At 40.5% G+C, this 15,853-nt stretch overlaps 1 protein-coding gene across 1 annotated transcript in view; it reads left to right on the plus strand.

Moving 5' to 3' along the window:
* tenm2a (teneurin transmembrane protein 2a) overlaps positions 1-15,853 on the plus strand; it is a 767,339-nt gene that overhangs the window by 606,642 nt on the left and 144,844 nt on the right. The window contains exons 6-7 of the mRNA XM_069898186.1: positions 4,955-5,094; positions 5,515-5,522. Of these exons, the coding sequence (XP_069754287.1) occupies positions 4,955-5,094; positions 5,515-5,522 (148 nt within the window). The remainder of the gene's footprint in view (positions 1-4,954; positions 5,095-5,514; positions 5,523-15,853) is intronic.

The raw sequence follows: 15,853 nt of genomic DNA on the forward strand, positions 1-15,853 counted from the left end.
AAGCCTTTGACTCGGTATCGAGGGAATTTCTATGGGACATCCTATCCACCTATGGATGTCCTGAAAAGTATATTCGAGTCCTGAGACTCCTCCATGATGGCATATTTGCCACATTCATGCTCAGCAACAGAAGCAGTGAGCGTTTTCAAGTCAAATCTAGAATAAAATGGGGATGTGTGATTGCCCCAACTTTGTTCACCATCTTTATTGCAGTTATCATCCACATTATCAAGGATGATCCAGGAATTGAAATTGACTACAGAACTAAAGGCAGAATTTTCAATGTTGCCCATCTCAAGTCCAAAAATAAGACATCCATGCATTCCATGATCAAGTGCCAATACACAGATGACAACATTGTTGCAGCTCTCTCAGAATACCATCTACAACCGATTCTGACTGCCTTCGACCATGCAAACATGAAACTTGGACTTACCATCAATTCCAAGAAGACTCATAACATCTACCAACCCTCACCAACTGAGACAAATTGGATAGACCCATCAATTCAACTTAGTGAAACAACCCTAAAAAATGTGGACCACTTTCCATATCTTAGAAGCCTCCTCTCTTCCAATGTTGACCTTAATGACGAGATCCAACATTATTTTAAATGTGCTGTAACTGCTTTTGGATGTCTCCAAATGAGATTCTTTTATGATCGTGACATTCAAGTGGACACCAAAATGTTTGTATCCAAAGCAGTGGTGATCTCAATGCTTCTGCATCAGAAACCTGGACAACATACCAACAATATCTGAAGACTCTTGAAAAGTTCTATCAATGCTGTATTCGAAGTATCTTAATTATCAGCTGGGAAGATAGAAGAATTAATGTCAGCATGCTAAATGAAGCAAAAACAAGAAGTATTGAAGCCTATGTCATTGAGAACCAACTAAGAAAGAGTGGTCATGTTGTTTGGATGGAAGACGAACGTCTGCGAAAACAAATTTTCTACTCCTACCTGAAAGAAGGCAAACGTAAAAGAGCTGGACAACAGAAGCAATTCAAAGACATCTTAAAATCAAACTTGAAAAAATGTAGCCTCAACATCAGTAATTGGGAAACCAATGCCAAGGACAGGAAACTCTGGCAAACCATTGTCGAGAGGAATAGCAACTTTAGAAGCCAACAGATGTTCAGAATTAGAAGATAAGAGAAGTAAATGGAAAGAGAGACAGCAACAACCAAATCCTGATCTGCCATCTGGAACGACCTGTCCTGAATGTGGAAGATCTTTCAAAGCCAAGATTGGATTTATAAGCCACTTGAGAGCCCATTAGTAGATCAATGAAATGATGTCCATCATCCTTGACCTCGAGAAATATCCATGATGATGTGTGTGTGTGTGTATCTCTCTCTCTCTCTCTCTCTCTCTCTCTCTCTCTCTCTTTCTCTCTCTCTCTCTCTCTCTCTCTGTATATCCACACACATATCCCTTCCCCCAACCCAGCCATGCCAGCACAGGTAGGAATGGGGAGAGATTGCATCTAAACTTCGGATTTGTGTCATGTTTGTGTGGGGAGTGTTTCAGTGTGAAGCACAGTTGTGTAGACATTGGAACTGTGTCTTTTGTAAGCATGCGCATGCAATGTGTGCAGATGGAAGAGAAACTGTGCAGACATTATTCAAAGAGCTTGTTAGGAATTAGCCTGACCTGCATCAATCTGGTTCCAGGAACCAGCAGGATCACTCCCTGATAATCAGATGAATTGTTCAGGCAGGGAAGAACAGAGAGCAGTCACAGTTTGGGGATGGGCAGAGGGAAGGTTGAGCCCGTGAAGAACTTTAATCTTTGTTGCATTGCTCAGAAGAATGCTTCGATCAGAAAAATCTTACACTTACATCCCACACCTGAGCCCTCGGCTTCAGGGCTTCAGATCTTCTCATTGAGGCCAGCTTCACATGCCAATTCACAGCATGATATTAAAGTGGCGTTGGGGTTTGATTACCATCAGCAGCAGATGCCAACACTTGAATCCCAGTGAGATCCAAGCCCAGCTTGCCTGCAACGACAGCTTTATCTGCTGACCAGAATCATCCTTGCTGTGTTTTGTGAAAGTAGGCTTGCACATTGTAAATTTCTATGCACTTAGTAAGCTCTGATTCATAATAGTCAGTGACGGAAGGGTATTGCCGGATGCTGGTGCTGTGTGGGAGGAATCCACAGCTTGCAGCACAGCACAGTGTTCAGACTGCCTGCAGTGCCTCAAACAGCGCTTCGTGTCTCATTTGCAGCAGATCCCAGGCTGAATCCCACATCCCTCGCAACTTAACTTCCATTTGAACAACGCCATTAATGCAGTAAATCGTGTCAAAGTGCTTCTCAAGAGCTTTTTACCGTCCAAAGGCTGACACTGAGCTTTATGAGAATTTTTCAGGACATACAATAAAAGGCTGGCCCATGGAGGTGGCCCTTTGAAGGGAATTCCAGAGTTTAGAATCCTGGTTAACTCTTTGGACTCCATGTTTCTCTTTACAGGGACTACTAACATATGCATATAGAAACATAGAAAATAGGTGCAGGAGTAGGCCATTTGGCCTTTCCGGCCTACACCGTCATTCAATATGATCATGGCTGATCAGTACCCGGTTCCTGCCTTCTCCCCAGCACCCTGATCCCCTTACCCTCAAGGGCCAAATCTAACCTACACTTAAATATTGACAAGGAACTGGCCTCAACTACTTTCTTTGGCAAAGAATTCCACAGATCCACCATTCTCTGAGAAAAGAATTTTTTCCTCATCTCAGTCCTAAAAAACATCCCTCTTATCCTTAAGAATAAAACAGTAAGATGCATCACCCAAACCTTAAGATTACCAATATAGACTGTTTGGAACATCATTAAGAATAATGAGCATACTGGTGAGTTCAGTATTTGCAAAGGGATTGGTATTCAAAGGAAGACTCCCACTACTGATGACAGAAGAATTCTCATCCTGATGAAGAAAAATCCCCAAACATATGTCCGTCAGGTCAGAAAGACTCTTCAGGAGGCGGGTATGGATATGTCAATAACTACTGACCGCAAAAGACTTAATGGACAGAAATACAATGGCCACGCTGCAAGATACAAACCATGGCAAAGGTGATTTGGACCTTGGGCAGTTCCTTTACGCCTCCGCTCTTTGCTTTTGCCACCTTTCTGACACAGGTTAATTTTGGTCTCATCTGTCTACAGTACCTTTTTCCAGAATTCTGCAGGCTCTTTTAAATACTTATTGGCAAACCGTTACCTGGACATCTTTTCTGTGGCTAACCAGTGGTTTGCATCTTGCAGCGTAGCCATTGTATTTCTGTCCATTAAGTCTTCTGTAGTCAAAGGTCATTGACACATCCATACCTACCCCCTGAAGAGTCTTTCTGACCTGTCGGACATACGTTTGGAGATTTTTCTTCATTAGGATGAGAATTCTTCTGTCATCAGTAGTGGGAGTCTTCCTTTGAACACCAATCCCTTTGCAATTACTGAACTTACCAGTATGCTCATTCTTCTCAATGATGTTCCTAAGGTTTGGGTGATGCATCTTACTGTTTTATTCTTGCTTTTCAATGCATCTTTGACTTTAATTTGCATAATTCTGGTCCTCATGTTGTAAAATAGCAATGACAGACTCCAAAGGTGATCAAAAGCTTAGAAACACGCCAAGATCTCTTATCCCTGCACAATGAAGCAATTAAATATACCTGAATGATCACAATCCCCTGTGAAGCCCAATATCCCAAACATTATGGTGCCCTGAAATGAGGGGACAATGTCTTAAAAGTGCTGTAATTTCTATATGGTCAAACCAAGTTTATACAAATAATCTTGAATGAAGTCTGAAATATGCACTTTAATTACATGTGAATTGTTCGATTACAAATTTAAAACTGTGGAACACAGGGACAAATAAAGGAAAAAAAGTGTATTTGTCCCATACTGTACATACATCAATGTTGTTACCTTATTGCCTCCTCTGTTCCAAAGAACTAGCTCCATCATGTCTACAGTTTCCTCATTACCAAGCAACATTCTTAAAAAATCTTTCTCTCTCTACTACAATCACATCCTTCCTGCAACGTGTTGTCCAATATTCAAAGTGCTCTAGTCGTGGCCTAACAGAGTCAGGTACATTTCTGTGATATCCTCCTGTTTCCGGCCCTTCAATAGAAGAATGGATAATTAGTATATTTCTAATTTCCGCATCCCAGCTCAAATTTCATCTTTCATGTTCCGTGGATTCTGTCATTCATCCCATATATGGATACAGCTTTGGCACAGTGCTTTCCTGATCTGTGTGGCCACAGTACCTTTGATTCATTCTGACATTTGAAGTTCATGTATGTCCAAGTAAACTGACACGAGTTCACATCAAATCCCCTGATCTGCTCCATGTTATCTTGGCTATCATCACTTTACCTTTCAGGAAATTTGAGACTTTGGTCGATGTAAAGTAAATCATTTTTCAAGGAACACCATTCTTGACAATTCTAACTCCAGATTCAGACCACTGAACACAGCATTACTTCAATGTTAAATTTTAAAGTACCGGCCTTTTCGACCCGTTAGCCCATGCCGCCCTATTACACCCAAATGACCTACAACCCCCGCTATGTTTTGAAGGGTGAGAGGAAACCGGAGCACCTGAAGGAAACTCATGCAGGCACAGGGAGAACGTACAAACACCATACAGACAGCGCTGGATTCTAGTCCAGGTTGCTGGCACAGTAGCAACATTATGCCAACAAATCTGCTAACCATGCTGCCGTTTATTTCCAAAACTAAATCTCCCAGAACCCACAGCCATGCCCTTAGAATCAATAGTGTGGATAGGTAGGAACTGCTTCATAGCACTTTAATTGACTGATAATCAACAGGTCATTACAGTCATTCTATGATAGATTTATCGTTAAGTGCCATCTAAATATTAATGAGCACTTTTAATATTTTTCCCTCCCTTCCCTACTGAAGCAATGCACCTCCTTGGTCTGAACTGGCAGCTCCAACCGGCTGATGGACAGATGTTTAAAAATGGAGTCAGAACAGGAGGCGCAAGTGATGTAACAATAGCACCATCTGGTGGCAGAGGTAAAATATCTTTGGTGTGTTCTGTGAAAGACAACTGGGCTCTTCAAGGCAGCTTTTTGGCACAGTAAAAGCTGATTCATTTTTGTTCTTTCGGAAAATACTCTTCCCTTTCCTAACTCCCACAACTCTCCCTATCCCTGACCCCCTTTGGATCCAGATATCTACGTCTTTCACGGTTTTCATACGTACTGTGTGACTCAGCTATTATTCTTGGACTGCAGTGCTGCCTTTAACTGGCTTCTATCAAATGCTTAAGCAACTGATCTACTGATTATTGGCTGAATTAACCAGCTTGCTTTTTTACCTTTGCTTGCTGCCTCCATCTCCCCTCTGCTTTCAGTGTGCGCTCCAGATCAGGGGCATTCCATTATAATCTCATTGCTTTAACTGAATTGTTGCTCTGGTAGCTCAGTGCAACAACATGTCACTGTAAAAATGTTCAGGAAAACAAGTCAAGTTTATTGTCATCTGATTGTACATCTGTTCTCCACTCCTTGCTGCAAAACAAAAGTAGACGTACAAGCAGACATAACACACATATGTAGGACAAGTATATCAGAACCAGAACTTATTGTCATGAACAAGTCACAAAATATGGAGTTTGGCGTCAGTGTCATAGTGTAAACATTCACAACAATAATTTTTTTTTTAAATAGTACAAGAAAAGTAAAGCGTTCACTGTTCATTTTGGAATCTGATGGCAGCAGGGAAGAAGCCATCCTTGTGCCATTGAGTGCTCATCTTCAGGCTCCTGTGGCTTTTTCCCCGATTGTAGCAGGGTGAAGAGGGCATGTCCTGTTCATCTGTACAAATCAATTTTAAAAATTGTTTCGTGAATATGAGAGTATCGGATGGTTAGTGAGAGCAGTTCTTTTGGTCATTCAACATTCTCATTGCGTGTGGGAAGAAGTTGTTCCTCAGCCTGGTGGCATTGGCTCTGATACTCCTGTATGTCTTCCCCAAAAAGAGCAGGTAAAATATGCAGTGTGCAGGGTGGAAGGGATCTTCAATGATTTTGCACACCAGACAATTATCCTGGTAGATCACTTCGATGGAGCAGGGAGGGAGACTCCAGTGATCCTCTCCGCAACTCTTATTGTCCTGTGGATTGGCCTCCAATCCATATCTCTGCAGCAACTGTACGACACGGTGATGCAGCCAGCTAGGATGATCTCAATGGAGCTCCTATAGAAGGTTGACATAATGGTGGCCGATTACCCACTTCAGTCTTTTCAGGAAGTGCGATCGCTGTTGCACCTTCCTGACAGGTGAAGAGATGTTCAGTCATGAAGATTTCTAACCCATCCTACAAACCCCATCCCACCCAATCTCTCCCCTCAAAAATATAACATAAGGAATAAAAAGCTATAAGTATAAAAGGAAAACCAGCGAAAGCTCTGAGGCCGAAGACTGTTGGTGACTCAAGGCAAGCAACCCACACAGACCTGCGGGCTGCTGGCAACTGAAATCAAAGGACTGCGGGCTCCTGGACACTGGCTCAAGACTGACTGAAGGGGGTAACAAATATCAGAACATAGATGCGAGAGGGTGCTGAGGGCCCTGAAGGCTTCCTGATTGGAGGTTTGGATCTGGAGCTAGGGTTTTTGATAGCTTGGACTGAAGTCTCCATGGATGCTCAGTGACTCTGGAGGTGGGGGGAGAGGAGGACCTCTTTTGTTTCTCTTTTTCTGATAGTAAGAGGTGCTGGGCAATTTCTGATGATGGCGAATATTTTGGCAGACTAAGACCAATTTTGGGAAATATTACACCTGTTTTATTACATGACAATAAAGGAATCTTGAGGTGCATTGATCAATTATAACCAGGAAGGACAAGGAGAGAGTGCCTGTGGGATGTAGTAGACGAAGTTTCACTACAAGTGAGGCTGAAGTTATAACCAACCAGAGTGATATCATTTGATTCTCTTTTATTCAAGATTAATAAAATATTTTTGAATGGGACAATAGTATGACTTACAAGAAAATTCAGGCATGTCTGCTTTGCAATGGAAACACACATTAATTGCAGCAGAGATGCACACTCTGAGCCACCGTTATAATTTAAACTCATTGCGAACTGGTACTTCTCTATTCTTCCCCCATTAACACAAATTAAAATTCAAAATAAATAAATTATGGCTTTGTTACTAAGGCCTGAAACCATCGCAGCTTTTAATTGTGAACACCCTTTTATTTATTCATGTCTTTGTTTTAATTGTTCCAAATATTTCTTTTAAAATTAGAACAAAGCCGCTCTGTGCAGCTGGTAAGGGTGCTGCAAGGAAAGAGAGGAACGTGAGTTCCATTAAACAAATAATTATCTGAGATCTATGGTAATATTTCATGCTTCACACACAAAAAAAAAACTTAATTAAATGTTTTTGGCTGAAGTGAATTCTGTGAAGCCTTTCTTCACTCTGTAAAAAAAAAGACTGATCACAGACTAGGAAATCACTTTGCCGAGCACCTTCCCTCTGACAGCATCAGCGATAGGGATCTCCCAGTGGCCAACCATTTCAGCCCTGTGTCCCACTCCCACGCTAACGTCCCTGACCGCACCCTCTTGTATTGTCAAACCAAGACCACCCATGAATTGTTGGAGTAACACCTAATGTTCCATCTGGGCACTCTCCAACTGGATGCATTAACATCAACTTCTCTGGTTTCTGCTACCCCTACTCCTTCTCTTCCCCATCCTTCGGTCTTCTTTCCTCCAGCTCTCCACCCCATCCCTCCATTCACAGAGCTATCCCCCATCCCTTTTATTTTCTGGTGTGCCCTCCTTCCCTTATCAACTTATGACCTTCAGCCTGTGGGACTGTGTTCCTGCCCCTCACCCCATCCCCACCATTTTGTTCACATGACTGCCTATATTTTGCTCATACCTTGATGAAGCCATCTTCGCTATATAAAGTACATTGTTCGACCTGCTGAGTTTCTCCAGCATTGTGTTTTCATTTCAATCATGATGTCTGCAGACTTTCATGTTTTACTCTTGTCAACTGCAAGCCATTCATTGAATGTACCCCTTTATTCCCCTGTTTACCAGCAACGTTCTTTTGTATAGCATTGTCCACTTCCCTGCTAATGGGCTTAGTGAGATGATTAATCCAAGGCAATGAGAAATTACACTTCCTATTTTTTTAATGGAAATATTTTGGAATTAGAACTTAAGTTGAAGTAGAACGCATGATCATTCTTGTAATTGGGTTTTGTGACCTGGTTGAGTGATCCCTTCTGAGAAATAATATTCAGAGTGTACATATTGTTGGGCCAATCACTCGTTGTCAGGAAATGTTAGCGTTAAGAAAAGATTTCTGCTTCTCTTTATTGAGGGTCCATAGAAAGTGTGTCCTCTTTCATTTGAAAATGTACAGTTCTTCACCTTTTGGCCATCTGTTGCTAAAATTCTCAACAACCTTTAGTTTGGGAGCATGATTAGCAAAGTGGTTAGTGCAATGTTGTTACAGAGCCAGCGACCTGAATACGAATCCAGCAGTGCTTGTAAAGAGTTTGTACCTTCTCCCCACATCTGTGTGGGTTTCCTCCTGGTTCGCTGGTTTTCTCCCACCTTTCAACAAAAAATACAGAGATTATAATTTAATTGGGATATTTGGGCAGTGCAGGCTCATATGCTACCATGTTATATCCAAATTTTAAAAATGTAAATTTAAATTTATCTCCAGACTCAATATCTCCAATGATCCTCTGACCCTCCTCCGCTCTCCAAGCTCCATAAAATCTTACTTTTCTGAATCTTTGATGTGCCTCTAACTTTGGATGATTTCCCTTCATGGCGTAGAAGAGGAAAATCTACATGAACAACCTCTCTGGTGAGGAAGGCCTCAGGGGGTGAGATGGCCCAACTCTTTTTTTTTTCTCTCGTGTGTTCCTCGCATTCTACCCTGATGTCCAGTGACATGGGTTCTTAGTTTGCCAAAATCTTCCATCTAAAATTCATAAGCTCTTTTTCAATTCTCTTCACCATTTTTCTTTCCGTGATCTCCACCAGCCCTACAATCCTCTCCATAATCCAAACTTACTCTCCACCCACACCAGAGCTGTACATTCAGCTGAGCTCCAAAATTATTTGCTGAAAAATGTCCTCCTCTCCCAAAGACCTTTAAAACCATTGTCGTGCCTTCTTTGACTCCATGAATTATTTCATATTAAACAAATGCAAAGTAATATGATATTAAAAATCTTGATATTGCAAATTTCATCCTAATTATGAGAACTCAGTTTAATCCTACCACTTATATTTTCTCACCAGAGAATCAGTTCACAAAACCCAGTCTGAGCTAAATTCACAATAGTATTCCACACATGGAGATGAGCCAAGTTTCAGTTGATTTTGTGAGTGTGTGTGTGTGTGTGTGTGTGTGTGTGTGTGTGCGTGCGTGCGTGAGCTGATCCATGCATCAGTCTGTTGATTTATTTAATCTCTTATTTCTAAACCAATATTCTAAATTACATCACCCTCTCCAATATTAAAACTAACCAATGTTACTTAATTTTTCATTGAGGGGAGGGTCATTCTTAAAAGGTAAGGATAACCAAGAATATGGATGTATGTTAGATTCAGGAATATATGAAATGAATGATTTGCAAACAAAAGACTATAAACCATGGATATCCAGAAGACACCTTCATTAGAGAAATGGAGGGAATGTATTTGTTTCATTGAGCAAGTTCCAATTTTGTGCACATTGTGTAAAGGATGGTAGAAGAGAATTGACAATAACTTTTGTAACAGCCAAATGTATGGTGCTTGAAAAGAAAAACCATTACAGAAATGTGGGAAAAGAGTAGACGCAGCATTAATTGTATTCATTTTCATGATATGGGTGGCATTGGCATTTATTGCCTTTCAGCTGGAGTAGGGGGCCCATTTTACTGATTTTCCACAATTCTTGTTTTGTTTTTAAGTAGAAAATACCATGATTTTTGACCCAACGATGGTGAAGGAAAGATACAAATATATTTACAAATCAGAATGGTGTGCAGAGTCTGCAGTGGCGATGTTCTCTTGTATCCTTTGCCCTTATGCATCATGGTGCTGGAGGCCATGGGTTTGGGAGGAGATGAAGGTGCAGCCTGTTCAAGTATTGTAGGTTCTACACATGCCTGTGATGGAGGAAGTGAATGTGTTGAGTGGTTGCATAGAGTGCCAATCAAGCAAACTGCAATGCACTGAGCTCCTTGAGTGTTGTTGAACCTTTACAAAAGGAGCGTATTTCTTCAGATTTCTAACAAATGCCCTGTCGCTGGTGGAAACGTGGCCTCTTGTTTGTGCTGAATAGTTCTGTAGGAATGAAAACAGAGACAGGTCTTTGTTCACTCAACTGCATTATTGGGACTCAGTTGGGAATAGGATAGGATGTGTTGAGAGATTCTTTGGAAGTGTGCTTAGAGCCATGGTGGGGTTTTGATTTTGCCTGGATATCTAATGGCTGTGACTGACAGCTTGCTGTCAATGCAACAGGAACTGGTTTTGGTACTGACAACAATCGATTGAATGCAGCAATCCCAAAGTAAGTTGGTCTCCAAGGGTTGCATTCAACGAGGAGGATTCAGTAAAAACGACCTTTATGAATCAATCCAGCACATGTGATTTAGGTGTATGCAAACTAATTTCAGGAGTTAGCAAATATGTGTGGTATCGTCATGCTGAAATTAACATGATTTTCACATTTCATTCCCACTGTAAGTTCAAGTCTCCCTGATGTATTATCAGTAAGGATTAACAAAGTGCTGAAAAAACACTCAACAAGTACAATGTTTACAGCTATCATGGTTTCACTCTTAATTTGAAGTGAGTGGTGTTGCATTCTGAAAGCTCCAATCTGAAGGCTGAGTACAGTGTTAATGGACGGATACTTAACAGTGTGGAAGACCAGAGGGACCATGAGGACCAAACCCAAAGAATCTGTCAAGCTTTCTGTGCAGGTTGATAAGATAGTTAAGAAGGCCTAGCAGATTCTGAGCTTCATTAGTTGTGGGATTGAGGTCGACGTCATGCTGCAACTCTGTAAATCTCTGGTCAGAACACACTTAGACTATTCTGTTCAGTTCTGGTCACCTCATTATAGGAAAGATGTGGAAGCTATGGAGAGAGTGCAGAAGAGATTTACCAGGGTATTGCCTGGATTGGAAAATAAGTCTTATTAGACAAGGTTTGCAGAGCTGGGACTTTTTCCTTTGAAGTGAAGTAGGATGAGAGGTGATTTAATAAGACTCTACTATGGTAGACAGCCAGTGTCTTCCCCCCCCACCCATCTCCCCCCCCCACCCCCCCCCCCCCCCCCACCGCCCAGGACGCGAGTAGCAAACACCAGAGGACATCTGTTCAAAGTGAAGGGAGGAATGTTTAGGGGAGACATCAGAGGTTTTTTTTTTTAACTCAGAGAGTTGTGGGTGCCTGCAATGCCTTTCCAGGGTAATGGTGGAGGCTGCAACATTAGGGGCATTTAAGAGACTCTTAGGCACATGGATGAAAGGCAGGAAGGGTTTAAATTTTTTTTGGTAGGAATATATAGGTCTGTACTGTACTGTAGTGTTCTAAGTTAAAACTAGAAATGCTGGAAACCTGAACAGGTCAGACAACATCCATGAAAGAAGAAACAGAATTAACGTTTCAGTTCTGTACTGACAGAACGCCACTGAAATGAAACAGTCGCAAAGTTTCTAACTTTATAAAGCTATACGTTTTATAATCTTTGTTTTTTTTTTCAAACCTTTGATGTTTAAAATATTTTATCCTGTGAATAGTGCCAACTGGTTCCTTCCATTTTTGCCAAGTACGATTCATTGGAGATGCAAAATTATCTTTTGCCTTAATGGCAAAATTAAATGAAAAACCCATGTCAGGAGTTCTTTTCAGCATTCCTCTCCCTCTGTGATTGAAGCCTGTGTACTGACAATAACCACACCAGCAGTGTGAGTATAAGACAGCTTTCATAAACTAATATGTACACTAAGAGGTCTTGTCTCTCTGCAAGACAAACCTGGAAGCTCTGGACTGCTTTATAGACAAGGTCACCGGGATGACCCCTGGTGACCTAGTGGTGTAATTACATATCACCACAGCCTGGCCAGTATTTGCCACAAGATATTGCTGACCTAGATAAAGAACGTCCTTTACATCAGATCAGCAATGCACTGCGAACTATTTTTCCAGCTTTGCTTCGACACTGAAATGTCACAACTACTTATCATTTTGAGAATTAAATGATGTGGGTTCAATTACAAATAGTTTTAGCAGAATAGAAGGAATATTCTCAGCAATTAACAGACTGTAGGCAACGTTCACAGAGAACAGCATGTCATCCTGAGAGATTGTGATCACAACTACCCAGATGAAAGGGTTAAGTATTAAATGATCTGCTTCTTCGCCATATTTTTCAGCCGGAGTATTATATACTGAAATATTGCCAGAGTTATTAGCAGGTATGTTTTCTGTGCTGATATTGTTTGAGACAAAGCTTTGTTCTTTGCAATAATGATCGCGCTCTCCAGAAATCTAGGTAAATTTACTGGCTGGCAAATGTCATGAGTGCCTTACTTTAAATGCAAGAGGAACAATGTGACAACTCAGTCCCATCAGCTTTTCCCACTCTTTTTTTGCCTGCGCTTATCACTGTGAAGTGTCTTGGGATGCTCTACCATTCAAGACATTTTATAAATGCAAGCATTTGTTAATAAATTATGTTCTTCTTGGCATTTCCTCAGGATTGAGAATGACTTGTTTTCACTCAATATTTGTCTGTTCTGAACCATAATGCTCAATTTAAGCACACAATGAACAAAAGATGAAAATTCACTTTTGGTGCTGTACAAATCATGGATCTAGGTGTCAACTTCTGTACGTGTAGAAAAATGAGCTTTCAAGGCCTTCGCTTGAACACTGTAAATTGTGTAACTCAGCAGAATAAGAGAACTTGATGGCAAGGAGCGGGAACGATTGTGTGTGATGAAGGGATTGGCTCGTAAGGCTTCTTTTAATTAAAAAAAATTGACACAGTAACAGGCCTTCCAGCCCACGAGCCCGTGTCGCCCAAATATCCCAATCAATCGACAACTCCTGTACATTTTGAAGGTTGGGAGGAAACTGAAGCACCCAGGGAAAACCCATGCAGAGATGGGGAGAGCATACAAATTCTTTACAGACAGCTCCAGATTTGAACCCTCGTCACTGGCACCGTAATAGCTTTGCACTAACTGTTAACCATGCCGCTTCATTCAATGCTGAAGTGCCTCTAGTCCTTCTCAGTGACTATAAGCAAGTGGGGAAACCTTAAGCAGACAGTACCTTCCAAGTTGTGCGTATGACAGTACAGCTTTTTAAATTGAGTATTATGGTGCAGAACAGACAAATGATGAATAAAAACAAGTCATTCTCAATCCTGAGGAAATGCCAAGAAGAACATAATTTATTAACAAATGCTTGCATTTATAAAATCTCTTGAATGGTAAAGCATCCCAAGACACTTCACAGGAAGACAATCAGACCAAAAAAAAATCACATCTTTCTCTCACACTTATAATAGAATCCAACAAATCTGATCCTATTCTTTGCAAAATTCATTCACCACCAAGATTTATCTGCATTTTTCATATTTGCAATTCATGCTAAGTTTAAATAAATGGCCAAATAGTCATTTCATAATTTTCAATCATTTCAGAAGTCACTCCTTTGATCATTTGTGGATAATTACTGTAGCATTTTAGGACTGGTAATATTCTCAGAATTAATAAGATAAGAGAATCCTGATTCATCAGGATTGACTTCTTGAATGTCATAAGCAGTGAATCGCTCTTCTCGGCAGCCCTTCACACCTGGTGGTGCTGAATCTCTGCTATGATGTAATTCAGTGGCCCCTGCACCCTATCTAGGTCTGTCAACATGTGTGCATTATACATATAAAGACAAGCTGCACTATAGCTTGTGAATTACTTATTTGTCCCTGGTTATCTCGTACCTTTGTGGGAACCTACTGTGCAAAAATTGTCTGTCCTGTCTGATACATTGCAACAGTGACTTCATAATGTACTTCATCTGCCATTAATGGCTTTGACCTTCAAAGGTGCTAAATAAATGAAGTCTTTCTCCCTTTCCGGTTAATACTATTATAGAGATTTCCTAATATAAACATCAAACATCCTCTCATAATTCAGTTAATCCTCTGCCATTTTGCATCCAAGGAAACCACCCGATAAAAAACTAAAGTCAGGTTCTCTAACATGTTTCCTTCTGGATCATGAGATGGTAACCTACACAATCAAACCTGCTGAAAGACAAAGATTTACTCAACTTTCTCTTCAGTTTTTTTTAAACTATGGACATACAAATATACAATTGAGGGAAAAGAATAGACCACTCTGCTCTGCTATTCAATATGATCAGAACTGATTTGATTGTCAACCCAAATGCATAGTCCCACTAACTTCTGGCAAACTTTTGCATGTTTGTGTTGTCACAAATCAATCTACCTCTCCCTCAAAAAAAACTGAATACAATGCTTACCTTATCCTTTGAAAAAGAGACAGTTGTCAAGACTGAATACTTTGCAAGCAATATATAATTTGCACCTTGTTTATAAGCAGTGAACCCCCCCCCCCACCCCCTGCCCCACCCCGTTCCATATTTTCCCATGAGAAGAAATGTGCTCTCTTTGTCTGCTCTTTTAAGGCCCATTAGGATCTCACATATATCACTTAATTCCCCCCTAACCTTGGTGGAAATGTCTCAATGTGGATTCACTCATATTATTAATTATGAAAATTTTATTGATCTTAAAGTGCTAAAGTGATTATCCACAGATGATCAAAAGTCTGACTTCTGAAACATTTGAAAAGCTATTAATCCCCAACCTTTTCTTAGAAGAAAACATACGTATTTCAATATCAGTCCAATAGACCCCTGAACTGCTTCTAATGAACTTGCATCTTTCCTTTAATAAGACCAATGCTGAACTAGAGCTCCAGATGCGGTCTCATTAGCACACACTGCAGCTCAAATCTGTGCAATCGCTCATCATTTTGATAACTTATTTTCTGCTCAAATGGATAATTTTACATTTTCCCGCATGATGCTTCCTTTGCCAGATCTTTACCCACTCAATCAATCTTTTTCTCTCCATCTGATCTTTAAAGCTCCTTCCTCTACCTATTTAGTGCCATCCACCCAAGAAACAAGCATACCTTCAGTATTTTCATTGATATCAGGTGTATAAATTGTGAAAATGTTGAGGCCCCACACAACATTTTAAATCATGAGAAACAGAAAAAAGATCCATTATGTCTACCCTCTGTCTCCTGTTAAGGCAGCCAATCTTCAAACTTGCCAAAGTTATTTCTGCACACAGCGAGCTTTAATTTTCTGCAATAATCTTTGATGTGGTACCATATCAAATGCATTCTGGAAATCTAAGTACAAGGCATCCATAAATTCCCTTAATCGAAAGAACTTCAAAGAACTCCTATAGATTATTTAAGCATGTTTCTCTGAACTGGAAACATTATTTACCTTGAACAAAATGAGGTTGACTTTTTGCAATTACCTTGATTTTTGTCCAAGTGTCTGCTATTGCACATTTAACTCTAGCTTCCAAGATTTTCACAGTGATAGCTATTAAACTAACTGGCTTTTGGTTTCCTGCTTTCTATCACCTTTGCCTTTTGAATAAAGGAGATGCATTTTATAATCAAAAGGAACCTTCCTCAAATGTACTTCTTTTCAGAAAGTTAAAACCCACAGTTAAACTCTTTTGCTTGTCAATGC

The sequence above is a fragment of the Narcine bancroftii genome, chromosome 9, assembly GCF_036971445.1.
Source record: "Narcine bancroftii isolate sNarBan1 chromosome 9, sNarBan1.hap1, whole genome shotgun sequence".
NCBI lineage: Eukaryota > Metazoa > Chordata > Chondrichthyes > Torpediniformes > Narcinidae > Narcine > Narcine bancroftii.